The 24727-nt window shown below is 48.1% G+C and overlaps 4 protein-coding genes across 4 annotated transcripts; 3 read left to right on the forward strand and 1 right to left on the reverse strand.

Moving 5' to 3' along the window:
- Positions 1-961: 961 nt before the first annotated feature.
- N7506_003238 (uncharacterized protein) lies at positions 962-2831 on the forward strand (the record flags this gene model as incomplete). The annotated part of the gene is made up of 3 exons (XM_056952533.1): positions 962-1940; positions 1990-2268; positions 2374-2831. 3 exons carry the CDS (start codon positions 962-964, stop codon positions 2829-2831), a joined length of 1716 nt encoding a protein of 571 aa, XP_056814225.1.
- Positions 2832-16560: 13729 nt separating this feature from the next.
- On the forward strand, positions 16561-17415 carry N7506_003239 (uncharacterized protein; the record flags this gene model as incomplete). Its single annotated transcript, XM_056952534.1, has 1 exon — positions 16561-17415. One exon carries the CDS (start codon positions 16561-16563, stop codon positions 17413-17415), a length of 855 nt encoding a protein of 284 aa, XP_056814226.1.
- On the forward strand, positions 17412-21998 carry N7506_003240 (uncharacterized protein; the record flags this gene model as incomplete). Its single annotated transcript, XM_056952535.1, has 1 exon — positions 17412-21998. The coding sequence occupies one exon, from the start codon at positions 17412-17414 to the stop codon at positions 21996-21998; it is 4587 nt and encodes a 1528-aa protein (XP_056814227.1).
- A 1234-nt stretch (positions 21999-23232) lies between these two features.
- On the reverse strand, positions 23233-23930 carry N7506_003241 (uncharacterized protein; the record flags this gene model as incomplete). The annotated part of the gene is made up of 3 exons (XM_056952536.1): positions 23233-23391; positions 23443-23706; positions 23757-23930. 3 exons carry the CDS (start codon positions 23928-23930, stop codon positions 23233-23235), a joined length of 597 nt encoding a protein of 198 aa, XP_056814228.1.
- Between the last annotated feature and the right edge of the window lie 797 nt (positions 23931-24727).

Consider the following 24727-nt stretch of genomic DNA (forward strand, 5'->3'; position numbering starts at 1 on the left):
TGAATTGTTTCCTTGCATTCAGTGGACGCCTTCCTGAGGAGATTGAACAAGGCCGGCATTTCTGGCATTTCCAACCTCCAAGTCCTGATCCGCCTCAAGCAAACCCGAGATTTCACATTATAATCGATATTGATAAGATGGAACATTCGGGTCCCCTGGACGAGCAATTTCCTCATGAGATTTACCGAGTCTCGAGAGTCGAGAATGAAATGTAAGCTGAATTTTTACGCACGAACGTTACACTTCCCGCATATTGATCACCGCGTTTCCAGACGAATCATCCCTTTCAAAAGAAAGCAGGAACACGATAATTTTTTGCGCAAGCTGAGGTATTTTTCCGATGACTTCTATCCTTGGGGCGAGGAAAAAAGGCACGCTGTGAGCGACAGTAGCGCTTAGGAAAGCCATCTTGTATTGGGGTGGAATGAATCAGAACACTGTTGATCAGGAAGTGTGGGTCACACGAGCGGGCAATAGGTAAAAGACAATGGGGAAAAAGTGTTTTCATTCAGTCAGTCCTTTCAATAAATTGAAGGCAACCAGAAACATGGACCCTTTGTTTCCGTGAATCATCACTATAGAGAAGACTTTGACCTCAAAATTGACATTGGATTCGTTTTGGGCAGGACATAAGAATGCATAGAGACTACTACATGTTCATTTAATCTGGTCGGATGTGCGGGTAAAGAGGGCGGAAATGATTGTGAACCAATAGGTTGCTGCTGTACTGTATCTGTAACTATTCTCTTTTGCGTGACAATAGGTGCAGGAGTTTTACCCAAATTCGAGGCTAATGCACTACATGATAACCCGGGCCTCTGGTTGGCCTATGTTCGGCGGTCCGACAAGGTTCCCCTCAAACGCGTCTCATGAATCTGATCAGTCATTCTTAATCACGCCCCTATTTCCTCCACGCTCCTATTTTCTCTGCTCCCACTCATTATCTGCAATGACTTACACAATGGACATATTGGGTGCTTTGGAAGCCTTGCGAAACGCATCGGACGATCTTCTTTATGCCCACACAAAGGAAGCCGTATCGACAATCAGAGAGATCCAATTCCGGTTAGAAAAAGTGGTTGGCTTAAATGGTTCCAGACCAACAGCAAGTTCTCAATGTCATTTCTGCCAAAAGAAGCCGCTTGAACCTTTGATCCGACAGTCAGAGGGCTCAACCAGTCGATCGCGAAAAGAGCCTAGAAGTATCACTTCCACTGCAGGCGAACAACAGGACCGTATCACCATACTTCCTCAGTGCCCGGGATTGAAAGGCACGGTTACTGGTGGCCGTGGAACGCAGAGATCTTCTTTCCTCTTTATGTCGTTAATGAAGGAGGTTCCTTGGATGTGGGGCTATACTCAAAAAAAACCGAATGAAGCTATCCAAGCATATCGAAAGCAAGAACGAATCGACATCCGACTGAGAGATATTCAACGAGTGGATGGAACCTTGAATCCTACAAACGAAGACAGACTTTTCCGGGGAATCGCACAACGTTCTTTGGCTCTCCAGTTTTCAATGTTTGAGAGTCAATTTCCGGAAACAAGGAGGTCCAGACGAGAAGGCCTGATTCCAACATTTGTGAAAGATTGTCTCCATGCGCCAAACCAAAATTTTGCAAAGCAATGCATCCAAGCCGGCCAAAAACAGCTGAAGACTGAAAAAGCACTTAGAGTTGCATTAGGCCAGAAAGATGAACCCACTGCTGGAACTGGGGTGTCTGCTTTGACGGCCTTGACCATCACTCCGTTCAAAAATCTACGACTGGGGGAAATACCGTCTTTCATCGAACAATTGTTTCTGGATTCGGCGAAAATCGACTTGCCACTACACCTACCAGCTACAGAACCATGGCGGTCTATCAAACGACCCTTTCACATCCTGGAAATTCTGAAACAATTTTCGAATTGGCTCAACAAATTTCAAAGTTATTATGATGGTACGTTATCTCTCGTTCTTGATGGACATCTGACTGATGAAGTTTCCAGGAGAGGGCATCAACATAAGTCACCCCTCCAACCTGCAGCCGATACCTAGTAATCATGGTATGCCATGCAACCCTCCTCTTGGAAAGGACATGGAGGATTCTTCAACGAGTGTTTCATTGGCCGAAGAGCACTCTACAGCCGGCTCTTCACCGGAGCCATTTTCGCCCTCAACTCACCGCACGGATTGCACCTCACTTTTGGATGAAGATGGTTCAGAACAGGCCGAAGACTTCGCCCAATTTACAACAAATATATCTGGAAACGAAAACATCCTCACAGGTACGTCCCTAAATGCAACTCCAATTGGTTGCAGAAGTAGATGAGAGGCATTGAACTAAAATCGTTTTTCGGTGCCATTCTAACCCATGTGTTGTTTCTAACTAGAGCATGCCTCCTCAGCTCCAAGAATGCCGCCGGCAGGTACAAAGTACACCCAATGGGCCGATACAGCACTGGAAAATCCCCCTACTCGTGCATTTGATTCCAGTCCCTGTTCACAGCAAGAGACTGGCGAAGCATGTCGCAAACGGAGGCGCACTCAGGTCAATACGTACTTGCCTCAAACCCTTGACAGTTGTCTCCGCCATATCTCTGTGAACCCTTCGCAGCCTGATGATAGACCTATGAACTATGCTCAGCCGTTCGAGATTGATTTCTTTAATCAGGCGGTGGGAGATTTGGGACTCCAGGGCGACACTGGAGGCTATATTCATCATTCGTTTGAATATCCTGATAGTCATCTTTATGAACTTCCTGCGCAAGGCTACCAGGTTACCACAGAACTTGCTCTCCCGTTTGAAGAGGATTATTTTTCGCCTATTCCGGAATTCCAAACCCTCTGAACCTACACTTAAACCTTCTCGCATTCTTGATCCGTCAAGTTTCACCGTGTTTCTAACTACAAATGGCATAAAGTATCAGTACATTCTATGACCAAGATTTTCCATACAGAGATCTCCGCAGGAAATGAAATAGAGCGGGGAATGACTATAACCACGGCTTGTCAAAGATAACCCCTTACCGCAATCATTCAAAGTCCGATAACATTAGCACCACCATTTTAGCATTTTCGGAAACCTCCATTTCACATTCTTTCGAGATATGGTAGTAGTGATCCACATCCAAGACCAATTCCTCGATTTGTACCATGCCACTTATGTGCAAAGGAATCATTATTGTAAAAGTCTGCCCAACGCTCGACCTCCCCGGGAAAAAGACAAACCCCCCTTTCTTGTACCGTGTGGTGCTTGCCTATTGAGAATCCGGAATGATATATTAGACCAACGAGCGAGTAGATTTAGAGAGAGTGGTGGTGCACCTTATTGATATACTCCGATATAGCGGCATTGATGGGTGTAGCGCAATTGTCGGTTGGAAAAAAACGCGCAAACATAGAACGCATCGGTTTCGGAAGGGATTCGGCAATAGGTCGCACCTCTGTTGCCCAAGCGTATGTCGCGCCAGCTTTGACATTATTTGACGAAAGTGAAACAACTGTAGCCATAGGTGGCAACCGCGGGGGCGTGAAAAGCGACTAGGGAAGAGGTGACGTGACAATGGCTGAGGTTCGCGCAGTCAAAGACGCAGTAGTCGCTGGGTATAATTCGAGAGAGCAGATGGAGCAACGACTAAGGAGCGCTCACAAGGATTCTCGTCCTTTTGATACTGCGATGGAAAAACCTGAAGAGAGACAAATCGAGGGGTTACCAGTTTCTTGTTGTGTCATTGTCTCGTGACTTTTTAGTAATCCCGAGCAAGTTGGGCCGCTTTGCAGCTACTCGGCAGCACGTGATCTTTAGGCGATTTATTAGCGGATTATTAAAGGTCAGTCACCACTCGGCTGAAATTAGAAGTTTGATCACGAATCGTATTCTTCCCTGAGTAATAGACCTTTCCTGATCTCCGCGAAGCTATGTTGACCGGACGGCAGGTCCTGAGCTACTTTTGGAAAGTACCTTTTCCGCAGGTGACTGGCGGGGGATTGAATTGGATCCATGTCATTCTAAAGCATTGTTAACGTCAGGGATATTATATACATGAAACATACGCGACGAGTAGTGGAGATACGATATGCGGGACCACATGGTGCATCTGGGTTCCCCTGAACCTAAAGCCTCTCTCTTTTGCTTCCTCCCGCTACGTCTTATAGATAGAGCTGACTATAGTTGTTTTCAATACTTGTCATATATCTCGAGACGCCACCCCCCCCTATGCATACGTGACACCCTCATACCACTTATAGGAGCCATATAGCCCCCAGGAACGCCGACGCAGCTTCTGGGGCCTTCTACCTCCATCTCGGGGAATGAACGGCACGTTCTTGCTGACAGTGTGAGGTAGGGCTCCGAAAGGAATATGACTATTCATGAATATATGAATAATTCATATTTAATCATATACGAAGAGAGCATACATTACCGTTCATGTTGTTACATCGCAATACAACAACCATAATTCATGGGCTTAGACTCCATTACATACAATTTACCACCCTTGAGATATTAAATCCCCTTGAATCTGAATATTGTCACTATCACTGGCCTGGAAATATAATTTGATGCTGTCCTTCAATATCATAAGCCATCGCATTAGTCTCCGCTTTCAGACAGTGTATCATGAGCCCCAATACATCTCTGGCTTTGCTGGACTCGCGTTCAATCCTTAAGTCCGCTGATAAAACTGGCAGGCAATCCAAGGCTGCCTTTGCCGTGAGTAGAAAAGTGAATAAATTCGCCTTCCACTACTTGAGAGCCCATTCTTCGCTTGCATCGTTGATCATACGATGGCACCAACTCATTGGTGGCGCGTCTAGATTTCTATCAATATCCGAGAGATGCATCCTCTGTGATGGCTGTAGGGGCTCTCCATTTAACGGATGTTTCCTTCCCATGGCTCAGGGAGTAGGGAGAGCATGCCATTATCCAGAGCATTGTAGTCGCGACGTGGAAAACCACGCGTCTTTCTCACGAATAGGCTAGGCTATGATGTTCCTCTGTATGTGTCCAGTGTCAGTAGTCCAAGCGGTATCTGGGAGCGAGGCATGGCACACCTTCAGTATCACTCGACAATACTCGGTAGCCTCGCGGGTTGGGAATGAAAAGTGAAAATTAAACAGTTACGGAGAAATCTCAACTGCGATTTCGCCTTATGCAATTTCATCAAAATGGAAAGTTGATAGGTCTTTTCTTTACACGCGGCCGTTTCTCACAGGCGATTCTCGTGGTAAACAATCTGTGACCTGGGTGAGAAGTGACTTAAAGTGGCATGATAAACGCGTTTTTACGTGCCAATAGTGATAGTTATATCACATCTTGAATTTGAAGTAGAACGGGCGAGAATAAGTAGAGTTATGGTAGTTGGTTTGAATGGAGCAGCAAAGATGTAGGAAGACGTCTTATAGATATATATTATTCCGCTTCACTTTTTGTAGCAACCTTTCTGGTTACCAAAAATAGACACTTACCGATAATAATTCACTGAAAGTGACCACACAAACTATGTAGACCTTACCGAGCCCTACAATAAAGGATATAGACTTCTAGAACTTGGTTTCCATGGGGAATATTTTTTACTTCTGCTTGACCGAGGCCGTGATGGGCACTTGAAATACAAGTTGACTAGTGGAAACGTGTATTCCGGTAATACAAAAATCGGGGAAACAATTAATGCGCGCAAAATGCATGATATGAATAATATGAATGCGAATATGAATAATGCGCTTATTCGCATTCGTTTATTCCTTTCGGAGCCCTAGTGTGAGGGCCTCACGTACCCGTAGATGAGTGATCAATATTAAAGAAAGCTACAGTCGACTCTAGATACAAGACGTAGCGCGAGGAAGCAAAAGAAAGGTAGCTTCCTCGCGTTCAGGGGAACCCATATACACCATGTGGGTCCCGCGCAGATATCTCAATCCGTCCTTTATGCTTCATGTATATCTCTGACAGGGTTCCATCGACCTCCTAAAGGAGGAGTAAGGAACGAGTCAACCGGATTTAAGAAAAAAGGGAGTCGCAGAATTTGATGATGATTCAGAAAAATGAGGGAGGTGGAGTCCAAAAACATTAGAGGTGCGATGAAAACGGCAAAGAAATTGACTCTACTGCAGAGTTGTTGAGATAATTTACCAATTGAATTTCTTAATTCAAACCAAAGCATGTCCATCGCTTGATCTGACTAGCCAACCAATCGTGGCTAATATCGGAGCAGTATGCTGGGTGGCTTGATGTAGCAAGCAGGTGATGGTTGACGACCTGCTCTGCGTAAATATCCATCAACCTTGGTGGCCGTCAAGTTTTCGAAAGCCGACCCGAGAATAATGTGAGCTGCCCAGGGATCACATAGCCCCAGGGAATCGTACGTAACTTGTAGATTCTCCATTCCCACCCTCACAAAATCAGTCACGCCCCTGTTGAGAGCTCTATCAGCCCTGGGAATGCAAATATTGGCCCTGGGAGTTCTCTTGCTCCCGGAGGCTTTAGTGCGGTTTCTGGGGGCATATGTGCCGCTTCTAGAAGCCATATAGCCTCCAGGAAGCCTAACGGAGCTTCTGGGGCTTAATATTCCCCTCGGGGAAGCAAAGTCATGTTCCTGTTGACAGTTTCATCACCTCCTGAAACCTAAAGTGCGGTTCCTGGGGCTTTGGCTTAGCCTTTCCGGAAGTAACCGAGTGACGCAGATTTGTGCGCAGGTCTGGTGAAGGTGTCTTGTGAGGGTTTTCCGCGACCCTAGAGGGCATAATATTGACTCTAGGATCCAGAAGTAGGGTCCCAGGAGCGCGACAGCTCCCAGATCCAGCCAATGTGTTCCCAAAACCAGTTCGTATTCAATCAGGATCATATAGTGGAGATCCCAGGGGTAGAACTCGGTATCCTGGCAACAGGAATTGGCCCCAGGAGCTGAAGAGGAGTTCCCAAAGAACAATCAGCCCCCAGAATTGCATTTGGTGTTTCCAGGATCTATGTGTTTGTTCCCAGAGGCAGATTACCAATGATTGTCGATTAATATAGATGAGCTGGTTACAATACGTCGTGAGGCAGTATAGAAAAATTGTCGAGACTCGCCAGCCGACCCGCGAGCTGTTTTTCTGCCAACACGGTCCGTCTTCGCGCTCCACAAGGCTCAGCTGAACTCGCTGTCGGCATTACTCTAGCCGCCGCCGTTAAGTATGATGTACAAACAACTTGTCGACGATCCATGGATCGGTAAGGTCTCGTACGTAGCAATGGAGTATCACTAAACAGTTGTTCTTCTAAATACATCCGTCCGCCTGTTATATACATACCAGACTCAGGGGCTTGCTTCTTAGTACGCTTCTCTTGTGGATCCTGTCCAAAACGGGCTTAGTGGTAAACTACCACTGACACAACTTTTATTTACTGGTTCTCGGTAACATGTTAAATGAGGAAAACTTCCACTAGCATTTTGGGCTAATCAACATCTAACACTTGCAAATGTGAATCAGTGGAGAAGTGCTCTTCGGGGTTAACGATCAGGATTTCATTCATTTGGTTGCTAAGCTTGCTCCAAAACTCCATATCTCTGTTGCTGGTCCGAATGCCGCGATCTGGTCACGTGCTGTCACGTGCGTCAGACCGCTGCATCGCTAATCTCCTATTCTCACTCGCTGTGGAGGATGATCAATTACGCTGAGTAGAATTCAATCGTGCCGACCGGCGAAGCGGTGCAGAGGTAGACGGGTCTCGCGGTAGATGAGCCCCTGCCACTCTGGCTGAGCGACGGGGTCCCCTCTGCTCGACTGACACCCGTGGGGATCCCATTGATCGCTGAGGCAGCTGACTCCGACGAGGTTCGTTTGGTGCTGAATGTCTGACGATGACAGGCTCTCTATCGGTTGATTGCTCGGTTGCCGAGGGGACTCGGACTGGACGAATCAAGGCGTCTAGACTTCCTTCGTTTCGACTGCATTTATCAGCATCCCGACATTGCAGAACTAAGATCATCCATACTTACCACACACAGCATGACGTGCCAAAGCCTGTACGTCGCTTCTCCAACCACTCTTCCGCGCAGCAAAGATGGGCCTGCGCTCGGCATTGACCGCAACGCAGGATCACGCGTTCGGTTGCTTGTTCCTCGTCTTCCACCAAACAAAACACACAGTGAATCTCGTCGACATCTTCACTCAAGCGGAGATTCTGCAGCGACAAGTCCTGGACACCAGCCCAGATATTAGTGACCGAGGTCAGGATAGCTGGTCGAGCCGGCGAAACGTGCCATGATACACTGTTGGTCCGCAGCATTTCGGCAGTCACAAAGGGATTGATTGATTGCACTGGCGCAGGGCTAGTCGACAGGGGCACCGGCGGGTCTTGTCTGAGCCCGTGAGAGAGTGACCGGTCAGTGTTGTCTGATTCCGCCAGGCGTCTCCTGGAGGCTGACGACGTCTGACGCTGGCGCGGATGCACAATGGGTGGAGTGGCAACTCTAGAGTCGTGAGGCACTCGCGCCTGGTTGCGGACGGCTGCTTCATACCACTGCTGGCCAACTTGTTCGGCCTGCCGTTGCCGGTGCCATCTCGCGCAGAGGAATTCTTTGGCAATAGTGCAGAGCTTGGATTGCAATGTTGACAATTGGAACGGCTCTCTGGTGAGAGAGCTTAGCTTTTGGTGACCTATCTTGGTGTCTTCAAGTTTGATCGAGTTTTTGCACGGAGCGCCTTTTTTCGTCATCCCGCAACAGAAGCCAGGACCGCCATTGGGGCTGACTTCTATCTCACAAACAAGAAACGGATTCCAAGGCAGCGTGGTGGACATTGTTGCGATCTTCAAAGATAGAAAATTTCTCGGATTGTTGGTGCTGTTGGGCATTCTCTGCGGCGTTCCCTCGCCAGCTTTATATGCCATCGCCGTAGGCTCCTTGCCTACTTGTCTGCGTGGCTGCTAACACGGAATGCTTCCTTGAAACAGTCGATGCGTCGAAGAACGCATTTGGATGCAGTATGTGCTAGTATAAGCCAATCAGTGGCTTGTGAGAAGGGATATCATTCCAGATCACTGCTGCCCAGTTCAGCTACAGCTGTGGCTGTGGATTGCGGTGAGCATTCATTGGCGGAAGGATTGGCAACTTTTGTTGGTAGCATAGTCGGCAAAATTGAGAGTTGCATCCCAAAAGTCCGAAGTGCATGCAGGTTGTGATTCGCCTCAACGCTTATGGCGATAGATGCGTTAAGTGGTACTGAGACAGATTCGGTCTCCCGGGGCCCTTGACACGCCACCAGGAACAACTTTGGTGTTCCCAGGAGCTAGACTCTAGAGATTCTCCACAAACATTGTGGGCAAGGCTTTGATGCTTCCGTGCGATTGCTACGCAACTCTCAACGGAGCCACAGGCTACGCTCCTAGCGGACCATGGGATTTAGCCGAGGCGAGTATATAAAGGCCTCCCATGTTCTCACCTCTCTCACCTCACCCTCGCCTACGCTTCATTTGCTTCTAGCTCCAATCCGCTGTCCAATTATGGTCTGTTTCAATTCATTCTTACCGGGCTTACCGATGAGCTAATACATTATAGCCGAACATCAGAGACCTGCCCAACGAGCTTTTGCTGTGGATTGTGTCGCATTTGGATGGTAGTGCGATGTTCGCCCTTGCAAAATCGTGCAAAGACCTTGATTTTAGACTCCAGCCCAGCATCTGGAGATATAACATCAAATTCCAGAACAGCAATCTATTGCACCTGGCCGTCAAAGACGACAATGTTGATCTTGCGGCGGTTTTGCTGCAGCACAATGCCAACATCAATGCCTTTTACCGAGGGAAAACACCGTTGATGCGCGCGTTTCAATACTCTTCCGCTGCAATGCGTGAGCTGCTGCTCAATCGTCGAGAGCTAGACATCAACATTCCTAATCAAGCGCGCGAAACTGCGCTGTGGTATGCCATTCACTATGGAAATTACTTCATGGTCAAGAGACTTTTAGAACAACCCAAACTCAGAGTGGATATCAAACACAAACACGGCCGAACGGCGCTCCACCTAGCGGTCTTCGCTGGCAGGATAGAGTTCGTACATCTTCTGCTGTCAAGAGGTAGCAACCCTGATCTACAGGATGATTCAGGCGACTCGCCGTGGGCCTGGGCACGTCAGATTAATAGACCCGTGATGAAAATGATTCTTTCCAACGACCCCGACTCCGACTTGTTTCTTGGAAATCAATCATCATGGGACGCTCTGCTACCGCTCCACCAAGCAGTTGCCCATGGTTCTTTCGCCGCTGTCCGGCGGCTTCTAAGAAGAAGAGACCCGGCGCTAGACACTCAGGACCGGAAAGGTTATACGCCAATCCATCTCGCCGTTGAAAGCAATCGCCCTGAAGTGGTCGATTTGCTTCTGAGTCACCCGCGTGTCAATGTGAACTGCACCGACAGGGATGGAAATACGCCCCTTTGGCTTTCTACTTACTTGTCTTACTATGAGATAACCGAACGGCTGTTGGCGGAGAAAGACATCGACGTCAACCTGATTGGGGGCCGTGGGAGATTCGAAATGCCGTCTACATCTCTACACCACGCCGCGGTCAGATTGGATACCGTGCTTCTACGGCGGCTGCTATCAGTGCCAGAGATTGATCCGAATATTTGCGTTGCAGGTCACTCTCCAATCTCTATTGCCGCATCCCGCGGATGCGTGAGCGCAGTTGCTTGTCTACTAAATATGGCGAGCGTGGAGATCAATGGGAGGGGCTTCATAGATCCGCCAATCTGTCAAGCGGCTGCAAACGGCCATCATGAGGTGGTCCGGCTATTAGTGCAAGAAGGCACACGTCTGAACATCAATGAAAGCACGATCGTATCCCACGACACTGCACTCTGCATTGCTGCTCGTGGTGGTGACTTGGAGATGGTCCAGGCACTCTTGTCCCATCACCAAATTGATGTCAACCTCCGGAATGCATATTCCGAGGATCCGTTGATGTTGGCAGTCAAGGGTGGATGGCAAACACCAGACTCCAATCCTTCAGTTTAAAGAGATAGCTTGAGCTAGCAAGAGACGACTGCATCAAGAGTGCTATCCGGAACAGAATGGAATCCAACAACTCTCGTTAAACATCGTTGAGGCGGTCTCCGTGGATGAAGTTTGGTGGTCTGGACAGTTAGGGACATCTACATATGTCGTGATGCAACACCAGAAGGCTGTTCTCAGCATCGCTTGCCATGAACTATCGGAATCCACTATCTACATCCCTCCGTTGAACAGGTTTATTCAAAGTAATGCCACGTTCAGCTTCACCGAAGCTTACCTGTTTTACACCATCCAATCACCAAAATTGGACTTGCAAACTATAATCAAGTGCCCCTGCAACTCCTTTTTCTAAACCTCATCTTGTGTCCATTTTCACATTGAATTGAGTAAGTCGAGGTGAGCAGCAGGTGAGTTCGAGCGTGAGCAGTTGAGGTAAACGTTGATCTAACCGTTCAGTCACTTTTCAAGGCGGTCAAATTGAGGCCGGGACGGTCATGGGTGGCAATCACTGCAGCCTTAGGGTGACTGCTGGGCTATAAAGGGCCCTCGAGTACAATGTCTTTTGTATTTCATTCCAAAGGCTGCGATGGACCATCTAACTTCGCCTTCCCCATGTGACCGGCCAGCCAAGAGACAGTGCCGGTCTTCCCACGATCCACAAGATGATAGCAACCTGTAAAGCCACCATCAGCAACTTGCAAATCCTGTGGCCATTGAGTGTGAGGTTAGTCAAGCCCTTTTGGATAGCAAACGAACTAGATCACTAATACTGCATAGGTTCCAGTGCGCACACGCGATTCCCTTACAGCGGAGTTCATGAAACTTATACAATACAACGACGCCCTGGCTACGCCAGCTCTCAAACTGCTTGATCTGTAATTTTGCCTGTGGGAATGCTATGTCGTCAAGTCTACCGAGAAAATACGACTTGAAGAAGTGCAGCGACAGCTTCAAGAGTCAAATGAGTGGCTAGCAAGAGACAGCGAGATTCTGCTACAGCTCTGCGATGAGCAGAAATTGATACTTTCGGATCGAAAGCAAGCAGTTCGAGCACTTTGTAATGGTGTTGTTTCAGCTTTGCAATCCAGCAATACTCAAGCCTACCACGTTGATGGGCCTTGATGACTCTTGGTTCTATTGAGCGCTAGTGAATACGGTCGCTCTTTGCTGGCTATTTTACTTATTTATCTTTATTCTGAATATGACTTCTCTTTCTGAATCCTATCCGATCACCGGTGAACTTCTGTTGGGTGCGGCGATGGAATCAACCTTCCACCGCCGTTGATGCATCAAAAGTTTGACATTCGAGAACCTAGCCTCGGCCATGAACTGGGATCAGATTATAATTAAACTTCCTGCTCACACTGTGGTAGTCTGTTTCTCTCACTCTCTTCCAATCGCTATTTATACTCTTGTGTCTATTCCACCCGCCTTTGACAGCGAGTCTAGAGCAACGATGAATAGGTCAAGCAAAAACGGTCTATACTTATTCTTCCTCTGATTCTTTGGTGCTAAACTTGGTAGGGTGTGATTTGGATCTCGATCTTCACACCATCTGGCAGGAGTCCACTGGCATACCAACACCACCTCCTTGTCTCGCTACCGACCAGGAACAACCTCGGCAGATCCTCTCGGACGAGAGAAAGCCTACAGGATGTGCGGTTTCAGGGCCATCCTCAATCGAAAGCTTTCTACAGCCCACTTACGATAACGACAAGCTGCCGGTCTTCAAGTGGCTGGGTCCAGACCCTTTGCCCGTGTCTACTCAGGCTAGCGACATTTTCTTCTTCATGTCAGCGTTCGCTTTCCCCACAGATGTGCACTGCATAGAGTTTCGACGGGTCCAATTTGACGAGAAGTCTGGCGAGATCACAGAAGGATATCTGTTCTTCCTCCCCAATTTGAGACGCCCGCGTGGAATCTCCGGTGGGTACGCGAACGGTTGCTAGATGTGATCTCCTGGCACGAAATGGACGCAACAGGCATTGGCTTTCGACTGTTTCTGTGGCCCCACATGAAGTCTTTTGAGTCCTCGAGTCAATCGGCACTCTCTCCGCTAGATGCACTACCGACGACACTGTCCCTGAATCCGGAGTTTTTTGTGCATAACATAGCAAGGGGTTACAGATGAGATCACTCCAGAATACGGGGATTGTTCGCGGACAAGGAATAAAACCCACTGTTGATGCTTTCCATCTCTTCCAATTACAATGTCATTGTAGCATCGCTCTCTAAATGATAGGGAAGATGATCCCAAATAGCCGGTCTTCACTCTCCTCCTGAGTTATCCAAGAGCCCTGCCAGATTGAATCTGAAGGGGTAGTTCCAGTCATCAAGTATGCAAGTCAGTCGCTCCCGAGATGATGCTAGTGCTCGCCCAAAAAAGCGCAGCCGGGCGAGTTGTTTGTCGTGGCGAAGCTGAAGCCCATCTCTCTTTGTTCTCAGGTGCGCATCAGCCTCCTCCAAAAGAAGATTCTTCTGCTCTAGCTTCTGGCCGTCGATATGCTTGGACACGCACGACTCCCATAAGCGTCGATATAGTCCGACAAGTCGAGCAGCTGGAAAGGCGAAATTTGGATCGTCGCGTTCAAGATCAGCAAGCACCTTCAGAATGTCTTCAAAGAGCTCGGTGGCCAGGGGGTGTCTGGCTGCTGCGTTTTGTTGTGAGGAGGGCTATGGTCGTCAGCAAATGATTCAAGACAATTTCTTCCACTTACCAATGGGACCTGGTCAGAGGTTTCTACTGAGTTATCTTTCTCGCCAGGGTAGGGCAAGTCACTGGGCTGCCGATCCCCAATTTCCGTCATGTGTTTTGAGCTTCCATTTTGTCCGCAAGGGAAAGTCAAGTGTGTTGGCAGCATCATTTCCACCGGTCTCGGTATCTCTTATAGACTATGCAGACGCATGTGACTATGCATGGGCTTCTAACAGTTTATTGATACGGTCAACCTTAGAAATTGATTGCTCTCTGTTGGAATTTTATCATTTGACTTGATTGAAGGGTGACGTTCAACGAGTCGATCGGGGAAAATGATCAAGTCTGACAACATTAAAAGTCAGGGTATGAACGCTCTTTGAGATGTATATTTCAACCAGACACCTTCCACCTTTGATGAACGGCTCAGAAATTTAGTATGAAGTTTTAGGTCTTATGATCACCAAATGAAATAGAAATAAATAAGATAAAAATAAAATAAAATAAAATACCTTAATGGTCGCAAGTTCGAAAATTGAGTGTTGCAAGCTTCAACGGGTTGAGCACCCGCACATCCGACCGTGACTGCAAATCGCTTTCTGCAGTCTGAAAGGACAGACAGACCCACATCAACACAACCACACAACACTTCAATGAGGCAAAAAAAAGGCCGCAAATTTGAGGGATAAAATTGTAGACGCCTTTCGGTGATTCAACGTTGAGTGGCTCACATATGAGAAATCAGAAAATGAAAATGAGCCTGACATTGCAATTCCCACACGCCTCAGTTCAAGAGGGCGTCAAGATTCAACAGTTGAACTAGCCAACGTTTCTTAGCCGACTCAACTTTTTTTCTCAATATCACTCTCGATTGTCACTCTCGCTGAGAATCTCAAGGCACAAAGATTGTTGTTGAAATATTTGCGGTAAAATGAAGACACTGGCTTCAACAGGGTTCCATTAGGAGAGGTGTTTCCTTCAATCGAGCAGCGCGCGTAGTCCACAAGCAAAGAACTAGCCCAGAAGCCTATAAATACGTGTTCTTCCCCCGGCAATTCGCTCTACAATTCATTCACCTCACTCCCCAAAGTCGAGCAGGATTGTGTCGGAGTCGCCTGATAAGTTCTCTGCCTTGGCCCAAAAGAATTTCCACCTGACATTGATAGGATACATTACAGTGTGTGACAGGCACAGGTATGATTTTCATTTAATGCACTGCCACTCGAGCCAGCTAATCAAAGGTACGAGCCTTTGGTAGCTAGTCACAGTTTCTATTCGCATATAAGTCCCTTACAGCAGCGCGCTAGTTGATCCACTGTACTGCCACTGTATGAGCTACCACGACATGGGCAGATATCGCATCGCAGGTACGTCAGCAATGTATGAAGACATGCGCAGCTTGAATTACGGGAGCCTTCCTTGCTGCTCTCGTCCGTGAGTCACCTTGCTATGATGATTTTAATATCAAATGGCCCTAACATGATTCAAGTTCTTCCAAATCAACCACTAGATGGGAGCCTCCGATGTGGCGAGGGGCGCCAATTGCGTCCTCTTCCCCGAATTTTGCCGTGTCCCTCTCGCGTTCCTTTCAACTTGTTCACCGCAAAAGATGCTTTGGTTCCCAACCTGGACCCCAGGACACTGCTGACTCAACTATCCGCGGCCAGCTGCCGATTAAATCGTCGCTCCCCCTTCACCAGCCAACTGGGCCAAAATTTCTGACAAGAGGGCTTTGACATGCAAAATTCCGGTGCAGGAGACTAGCCCAATGACCTCTGTCAGAAAGAAACCATGGCCTTGTGGCCCCGCAGAACCTCAACCGCAAAGTGTCGTAGGTCTGCGAATCTTAGTCTGACCTGTCTCACTGATCCTGAAGACGATGCAATTTGAATAGAACCGAGTACATTTGAACATATGCACGAGCACAGAGAACACAGCTCTTTGCCGTCCCGCAATCCATGGGTTTGACAACTGGAAAAAGTGAGTAAAGAAATGCCACTCCATCTGCAAGCTCATGAATGACAGTGAATCATTGACATCGCACTAGAGGAACCGACCGTATAGCATCCTTTGAGTGCCCATTACAAGCAACGTCCTCCATGTTGGCTCCATCCTCGTCGCTCCAGATCATCCAGCATGCGCTAGGCAAAGGAGGAGCGGGCCAAAATCAGGTGTGCATGGTAGATTGCAAGGCTCACTGCATGGAAGCTTGAGACGTTGATTGTCTCTGATAGGGATCCGAAAGGAATATGATTATTCATGAATATTCATGAATATTTGCGAATATGAATAATATGAATTGAATAATATGAATATGAATAAGCCCTTTGTTGAGTATCACGGTGGCTGAACCTGATGGCAGGGATTAGGAACAGATATATATGAGACATCCCGCCCCTGTTAAAGATAACTCCTTAAGTCAATCAGAATCAATCAGACAATCACTTATCTCAACAGGTTATGAGCCCGAGTGGCGCAACCCTTAGGCACGCAGCTCGGCAACAGAAATTTAAACAGACAACTCTTTGACTGCCATCTACAGCTAAGCTTCCCCATTAAGTGAAAACTTCATCAACACCAAGATCTGACCATATGGATTCAGGAACATGGCGAAGGGGTAACGAAATCAAGAGTTCAAACCCTCTGGATGAGATGAAGTGGATGGACTTTTCTCCACTAGATAATCACAGACATCACACCATCACTGTCACTATCACACTATCACACTATCACTATCACAGATATCACATCGTCGCAAGATATCACAGTGACGCCCCCTGTGATTCGTCAAGTGAAACGACACTTTGACGGAAGGGAGTTGAAACCCCTAATTCATTGGCCCTCGACGCAACATTATCGCAACAATATCAAGTTTTAGAGCATATGAAATAATGTCGCCCTCTGTAGCGACCTCAAGAACTGCTTCCTCGCGGTTACCGTCTCGACCTCAAAAAGGGTCATCTCAACCTCCAAGGAGAAGCACTAAACGGCCAAGCAGACACTCTTGGACAGACGAGGAGCTGAATCTTCTTTCGTACCTTCGGCACCTTCGTCGCTGGCGCTTTACACAAATCCAGAAGTCATACTTCCCATCACTTTCACCAAGTGCACTCTTAGGAGCCTACTGGCGCCTGTCCACTGAAGACCGCGTACGCCGAGCATCAGCGGTCACTGCTCCAATTACCACCCCTCACAACACTACAAGAGACTCTCGCAGTACCCCCAACACTCAATCTACGCGTTCTGGTCTTGAACAGGGACCAAGTTATCTTCATCGTCCTATTTCTTGTCCACTCTCCCAGGCGAAAAGTAGCACTGAGACCTCAATCTTACCCTCGCCGAGTTCTACAACTGGAGACGAACCAGTAGGCCAAAGCAGCAACACAATTCGCTACAACCTTCGGCCAAACAGATCGACAACCTTCCCGCAAAGGAAACCGCGATATCTAGTTGACCGGCGCCGTTTCCCTCACTTCTCCAAGTCGTACAGGTACCATCTGAACCTGCACAGGCTGTCAGACAGAGACTACGTCCCGTTGTCTCACACACCTACGCCAAACTCATCGGACCGTAGCCCTTCCGTCGTCTCGAGCCCGCCTAGTGTCGCATCAAGTCTAGAACTCTTTGGCTTAGAAGCGCGTTCTCTCAACTCATCGGATCGTGGTTCCTCGGTTACCTCCAGTTTATCCGACGACATCTCCAGCGCAGAATTCTTCAGCTCAGAGGAGCGTCCACCTACACCATGACTGACATCGCGAAATTTGAGCAGTTTGGATTAAACGCATTCTATAATGGCATTCCAATACTTGACAATGCCAGTGACTGGTTTAAGTGGAATCAGAAGGTCAATGAGTTCATTCGGATATCCGCCGTTGCCGACGATGGAACAACTCCACCGATAGAAGAAGAGGAAGAAGCGCGGCAATGGACTCATCGCCAAAAGTTCTACTCTGCGATGATCACGGCAAAGCTGACCCACAATGCGGCACAAAGGATCAACGCTTTTGAGATCTCTCGAGTCCAGGCACTCTTAAAGGCAGTTAAAGACAACTTCAAACCGGAAGGCACTGGCACTTACGTGAACCTCCAGCGACAGTACATGTCCCTCACAAGAGAGAAATGTGGAAGCGCTCAAGCCCTCGGAGCCGAGATCAGGAAGATCCATGCTGAGAAACTTCTCCTTGACCCTGACTGCGTGAGCTCCGAGATTGAGCGAACATTCTTTTTCGTGCACGCATTAGGTCCTGAGTATGAAAATTTCCGTGATCATATATTTCGGCAAATGGACCTTGTTAACGAAAGAGATGCCAATGGTAACATCACAAAAGCGGCACCCACGTTCGACTATATCGAGAACAAGGCAATTGAGGAAGAACATAGGAAGGGGCAATTGAGCAAACAACCAACAGAGGCGCAAGCGCTTCCTGCTCTCGCTATAATTCGAGGGCCAGGTGACAAGAAAGTCATACCGTCATCCGACGGAACGACATGTCGAATCGAGATCGATAACGTCCCATATTGCTCCCTCTGCCGGAAACCATATCATGTGGACTCTGAGTGCTTCAGCAAGAACCCCAGACCGAGGGATCAAAAGAAAGACGGAAAGAGTCACAAGTCAAAACCAGGCAATTCACATACAGGCGCACGCAAGCCGTTGAAGCGGCGGCCCACCTCGGATGACGAAGATGATGATGTCGGTGGCCCAAGGGATCCAAAGAAGCCCACCTTCATGGCGACAAAGGTCTCCGGAGAAGATGTTAATAAAGCATTTGGAAAGGACGTTGAAGGCAACTTCGCCCTATTCGACCACATCCCCACATTGATGGCTACAAAAACCCTATCGATCCGTGACGCATGGATCGTCGATAGTGGATGTGCTCAGCACGTCTGCAATAACGCCTCGAGATTTGTAAAGATGGACAAGTACCATGGACCACCACTGAGAAGCGTCGATACCTCCACGACTCCCTCGGGAGTGGAGACAGCCAATGTTCTGTGCAATGTACGAGGCAGAAGGAAATGGCTTGTGCTTGACAATGTCCTCTACGTCCCATCGGCACATGCAAACCTCATATCGGTGCTCCAGCTTCTCAAACGAGGAGCAAAAGTCGAATTCTCAAGCCAAAGTGCTAGTATTCGCAACAAGTCAAACGCAAAGAACCTATACACTGCCAGCCAATATCATGGAGTCTACGCACTTGATCTATGGACGAATCTCACCTTTCCCTCTTACCATGTCGGTCCACAAATGGCTCTTTGGCATAATCGGCTGGCTCACCTGAGCGATGCGAACCTACATCGGCTTAAGAAGCAGGCCTTCGGCATCCGGGACATGGAACCACGTCAACCATGCAACCCATGCCTCCAGGGACGAATGATTGAAAAGCCCCACAAACGCTCGAGACGAAGCAGACGAGGGGAACATGCAATGGAACTTCTCCATATTGATGTCGCAGGACCATTTGACGAGGGCCTTGACGGCAGTCGCTATTGGCTCACCGTCGTCGACGACTTCACGGGGTGGATAGAGATTATCACTATACCACGACGACAAGAATTTGTCATAGAGTCACTACGTTTCTTCCTCGATCATAACGAACGCCCTGAACGGAAGTGCAGACGAATACGCCTCGACCGAATCCCTGAGCAAGTGGGAGAAGAGATGAAGTTCATACTGTTCTCACGGGCAATCCATGCCGAGGTCACAGGGGTTGATCAACACCAGCAGAATGGGGTTGCCGAGAGAGCCCATAAGACAATTTATGATCGGGTTGGACCTACGCTAGCACATGCGAGACTACCACCTAAATTCTGGCCGGAAATTGCTCGAACCGCAGCCTTCCTCTCCAACCGGTCGCCGTCATCAAAGCTCAACATGACTCCGTATCAAGCCTGGTACGGCGACAAGCCGGACCTATCACGACTCAGAGTGATCGGATCCAAAGGGGAATACTTGATCCCACCCAAGCAGAGGAAGAAGCTCACAGAGCCAAGAACCAGGCCATGCATTCTACTAGGCTATGAGGGAGATACCAACTACCGTATCCTGCTGGAAGACGGAAGAATCGTTGGGACCCCAAACGCTGAATTTCACGAAGTCCTTACAGCTCCTTCCACACAGACTATAGAAGATGTGGGAGCCAGACGAGACGGCTCACCTGGGGCAACGGCTGCTGCCGCAGGGGGGAGTAAGACGGTGGGACTAATAAATCAACCGTCGGTAGGCATACGGCAAGCGTCCGTGCCCGCCTCTGGGCGCCAGTTGTCGATGGCACCACCAGAGCGAGCCCTACCTAAGTCGAGGAACGATATCTCGCACATACTGCCTCGATCGAGTAACGATAACTCGCGAGTGCTAACCCAGTCGAGTGACGAGGACTCGCAGACACCAGCGTCGTCTCAATCGAGTGACGATGACTCGCAGCCATCTGTTGCTGTACAGGGAGACAGGACCTTGTCGCCTACACGGAGTGATGATACCTTTGGATCATTTGTAGGTGATTTACAAGACATCATCCAGAGGAATGACTCACCACCCGGCGGCGACCAGCAACAAGACGACGCTCAACAAGGTCTAGTTTCAGGAGAATGGCAACGATCTCCAGAACTCCAAATTGACCGCCCAGTTCATGAAGTGCGACAAGAAGCACTGGCGCACCACCCTGAACTCAGAATTCGCGCTCCGCACGTCACACTAAACACATCTAGTGACAGCGAAGAAGAGCTTGCGTTAATGAATATACCTGAAGAGAACGTCATCCCAACATTCTTAACAGTAGCTGCAAAGGAAACAGAACCTTTTGAGCCAAAGACTCTGCATCAAGCCAAGAACGACGCAAGCTGGCTCCAATGGGAAAGAGCAATGCTTGAAGAAGTGAACTCGCTCAACCAAAACAAAACGTGGGAGCTTGTTGACCCTCCCAAAGATCGGCGGATCCTCAGTGGAAAATGGGTCTTCAAACTCAAACGAGGACCGCATGGCGAAGTCATCCGTCACAAGAGCCGATGGGTAGTGAGAGGCTTTACACAAGAAGAGGGTATTGACTATGACGAAACCTTTGCCTCGGTCGTCAAGCCAATGAGCTATAAAGCTCTATTCGCAATCGCGGCGGCCCTAGATTTAGAGATCGAGCAAATGGATGTCAAAACGGCGTTCCTGTACGGCTACATAGATCATGAGATCTACGTCGAACAACCTCACCACATGACCGACGGCACATCAAGGGTCTGCAAGCTTCGAAAAGCACTCTATGGCCTAAAACAAGCTCCTCGGATCTGGTATCAGACCCTTACAAATTTCCTACGGAATCTTGGTTTCGAGCCAATTAGCTCTGATCTTGGGGTCTTCGTCCGGAGCAATATGTACATCGCGGTGTACGTCGATGACCTCCTGATCGTAGGACCGAGCATTGCAGAAATAAAGAAGATCAAGCGGAGCCTCAGAAACCGTTTTCAAATGACAGATCTCGGACCGTGTAGCTACTACCTCGGGATGTGCGCCCAGCGGGACCGTCAAAACAGGACACTGTACCTAAGTCAAGAAGCATATATTGACAAGATCGCTCATCAGTTCGAAATCAGCAACAGCGCTCCCATCAGCACGCCGATAGAAACCTCGCCACTTCCAGAGAATAGTCCAGAATACAGATGCCCTCCAGATCAAAGAACCACCTACCAACGCATTGTCGGATCTCTGATGTATATTATGCTTGGAACCAGGGGGGATGTCGCATATGCTGTCTCCATGGCGAGCAGGTATCTAGCAAATCCTGGACCACAACACATGAAACTAGCTCGACGCATCCTGCGATATCTCAACGGCACAAAATGCCTCAGGCTCACGTACAAGGGTCATCCCCAGATGCTGAAAGGCTTTACAGACGCAGACTGGGGTGGATGTCGCGACACTAGACGTTCAACAGCTGGATACCTTTTCAATATCGGGAGTGGAGCAATCAGTTGGCAGTCGAAGCGCCAAAGCGTCGTTGCCCTCTCGACCTGTGAAGCTGAATTCTTAGGCCAGACACAAGCAACCAAGGAAGCAATCTGGTTGAGAAGACTTCTCAATGAGTTAAACATGAGACAAGGAAAAACCGCCACGATCATTTTTGGTGACAACCAAGGAGCCATCGCCCTGTCCTCGAACCCGCAATACCATTCCCGCACGAAGCATATGGAAATCCAACGCAAGTGGCAAGGAGAGGTTCAAGACCTTGGAACAGTGGAGCTGAAATACATTCCAACTACCGAGCAAATTGCTGATGGGTTCACGAAGCCTCTTGCGCGAGAACGATTTGAATGGTTTCGCAGAGGGCTTGGCATTGAATGACACCTCGCCGCTTCCAGATCTCGGGCAGAGGCCGTTCGGGTACCCTTTCCTTCCTTTTCCTTTGAAAGGTTTTTTGAAGGTTTTACTGGGGCCCGTCCCAACCGTGATGGATGGTCGCTGGCACTCTTGGTGGTGGTTGCCATCGAGTGGGAGTGTTGAGTATCACGGTGGCTGAACCTGATGGCAGGGATTAGGAACAGATATATATGAGACATCCCGCCCCTGTTAAAGATAACTCCTTAAGTCAATCAGAATCAATCAGACAATCACTTATCTCAACAGCATGAACATATAAATAAATCATGTTTATTCATAATATACTGAGTCAGCCTACATTACCGTTTATGTTGCTACATCTCGACACAGAAACCGAAAATTCCATGCTCTTTTCCCTTGGCACCCATCCTGCTGCAGAACGACTATCGAGAATTGCTAGAACATTACGTCCAAGATGGCACAGAGCTATCCCCACCAAAGTTACACTTCATTTATGATATGACAAAGCCAGTCAATAACCACGTCTCAAATCTCAAGATCTTGATTTTGGTCCTTTCTGGGAGCCAGCGATCAGTCTCTATACTTCGATCATACTAGCTTTCACCCTGCGAACTATATATCTAGACTGCGGAATTGCCCATCGATGGACATTGATTAAGTGCCTATTGTCCATAATATGTCAGGGCGCTGACCACGTTTCATCTACTCTTACGCCGATAACTCGGTTGACAGCAATCATCTTTTTTCATTCGCTTGACTGCTTCCACCCGGTGTTACTCCCGCTGACTGCAACTACGCGTGTACCGCTTCCCTATGTCTCATTCCCTATTCTATTCCATTCACACTATTCCTTGCCATGAGCCTGTTCCGTTCGTGTATATTAGTTGGCCAGTTGGTCCGGCGTTTCTCATTTGTCCTTCCCCATTTTGAAGATTCTCGTTTATCGCTGTCTATCAGGCTCATTGAACTTCCTCCGCGACCTCCAAGTCGAATCCGGAACACACAGCTCGGTGGTATGCGTAGCTTGTGGTAGAGTACGTTATTCTAACGTTTTCAATAACTTTATATAGGCTGAAGCCTGTGCACCAAAATATCCTATCGTTGATTTTGGTTCAGTTACATGGTTTTCATGTGATTAAATCAGCCAAAGATTCGAGACCACTGATGTCATAGCAGACGTTGTAACGTAGTACAGTACAAACATATTTTTCCCCAACATAGACCAAAGTATATTTTTCTACTCATCATCCCCATCGTCCTCATTGGCAATCCTGCTCACTTCATCATACATCTCCTTTAAAGAATTAGCACCTCGCTCCTGCACCTTGAGAAGTTTGTCCTTGTTGTCAGGACATTTGTCGCCGAGAAGCCTGGCAAGCTTAGCTTCCTTCTGATTCTATACATCTGGGTTAATACACGAATTATCTCCATCTCGGGGTATACATACCCTTCCCCAGGTGACTTGGAGACGATGCTCAGTGAGGCCGATGTGGGCGTATTCGTTTTTAAACTTGGAATTCAAGATATTTTTGAACGTCGGAGTGATTCCAATGATACTTTGAGAAATTTGATCATATAATTTGGTCTCATGGTCGCATTCTTGTTGACCTTGTTGATCACCACCATAATAACCATATCCATTATCGACCAGATAGGCCCAGTCACGGAGACCGTCCATTGACCCTTGAAATTGCGTGCGTAGCTGATCTTTCTATATATACTCGGTTAGAGGGATCAACGATCGTCCATTGCACAACTTACTATTTTGGCCAGATCCTTGTAGTTGCCAGTGTCCATATCCTCGGCAGTCTGCACGGCCGATTGGATAGTGCTAACAACAAGCCTTGCTGTTTTGTAAGGTGAGTCATTTACGCCCACGGCATCGACTCCAAGTGCTGAAAGGGCAAGGAGTAGGGTGGGAGTGAATAACTTCATTTCGCCGTTTGTCAAGATGGGAAGGTATGTGCGAAGATTGAAAAGAAGAACGAAGCCACGGAGGGATTGATCTGATTTATATCCTCAGGGAGAGGGGGAGGGGGTTACATCATTCGTAAGACCACTTACTAGTAGTCAATGGGGCATCAACAAACAGAATACATACTGGTCAGAAAAATGTCGGAGCTGATTGTGTTTCATTGATCAGATCCCAGTAAATAAGGAGGCGATTGTTCCCACTAGAGGATCTAGGGTATATAGAATGAGATCAGTTACTAATTCACTGGGATCGATCGATCCAGCACGAGTAGAGCAGATGTGTTCAGAGGCTGTTGTGAAGCTAGTGTATTCGCCTCCATATTCTCCAGATCTAAATCCCATTGAGGAGACTTTTACTGAACTAAAATCCTTCATTCGGCGGTATTGGCAGACTTACGAAGATAATCCGATCAAGGAATCGATAACTTCCTTGAATGGCATGTCGACGTGCTGGGACCAAGGGCTGAAAGCGCGCAGAGCGCTTCCGGTACGCAGGACTGACCGTCGAGGAAATACAGCGCAGTTGCATGTGGCGATATCAGATCGCAAAATCCTATGTATGCCTATTGGTTTGGATATAAAAATAATCCATCCGAAGATCGGGGATCGGTTCCAGGAGTTGATCGGCTCCCGGCGTCAATCAGCCAGGTCATCATGGATATATGTAATGGTCTGCATCCTTGGCATCGATAGTCTCCTCGAATCGGGAAACCTCGGTTATGGATCAGATCGACAGTATTGACGAGATGAACATTCCC

This window comes from Penicillium brevicompactum, assembly GCF_028827555.1.
Source record: "Penicillium brevicompactum strain IBT 35665 chromosome Unknown utg000002l_segment0_segment0, whole genome shotgun sequence".
Classification (NCBI taxonomy): Eukaryota; Fungi; Ascomycota; class Eurotiomycetes; order Eurotiales; family Aspergillaceae; genus Penicillium; species Penicillium brevicompactum.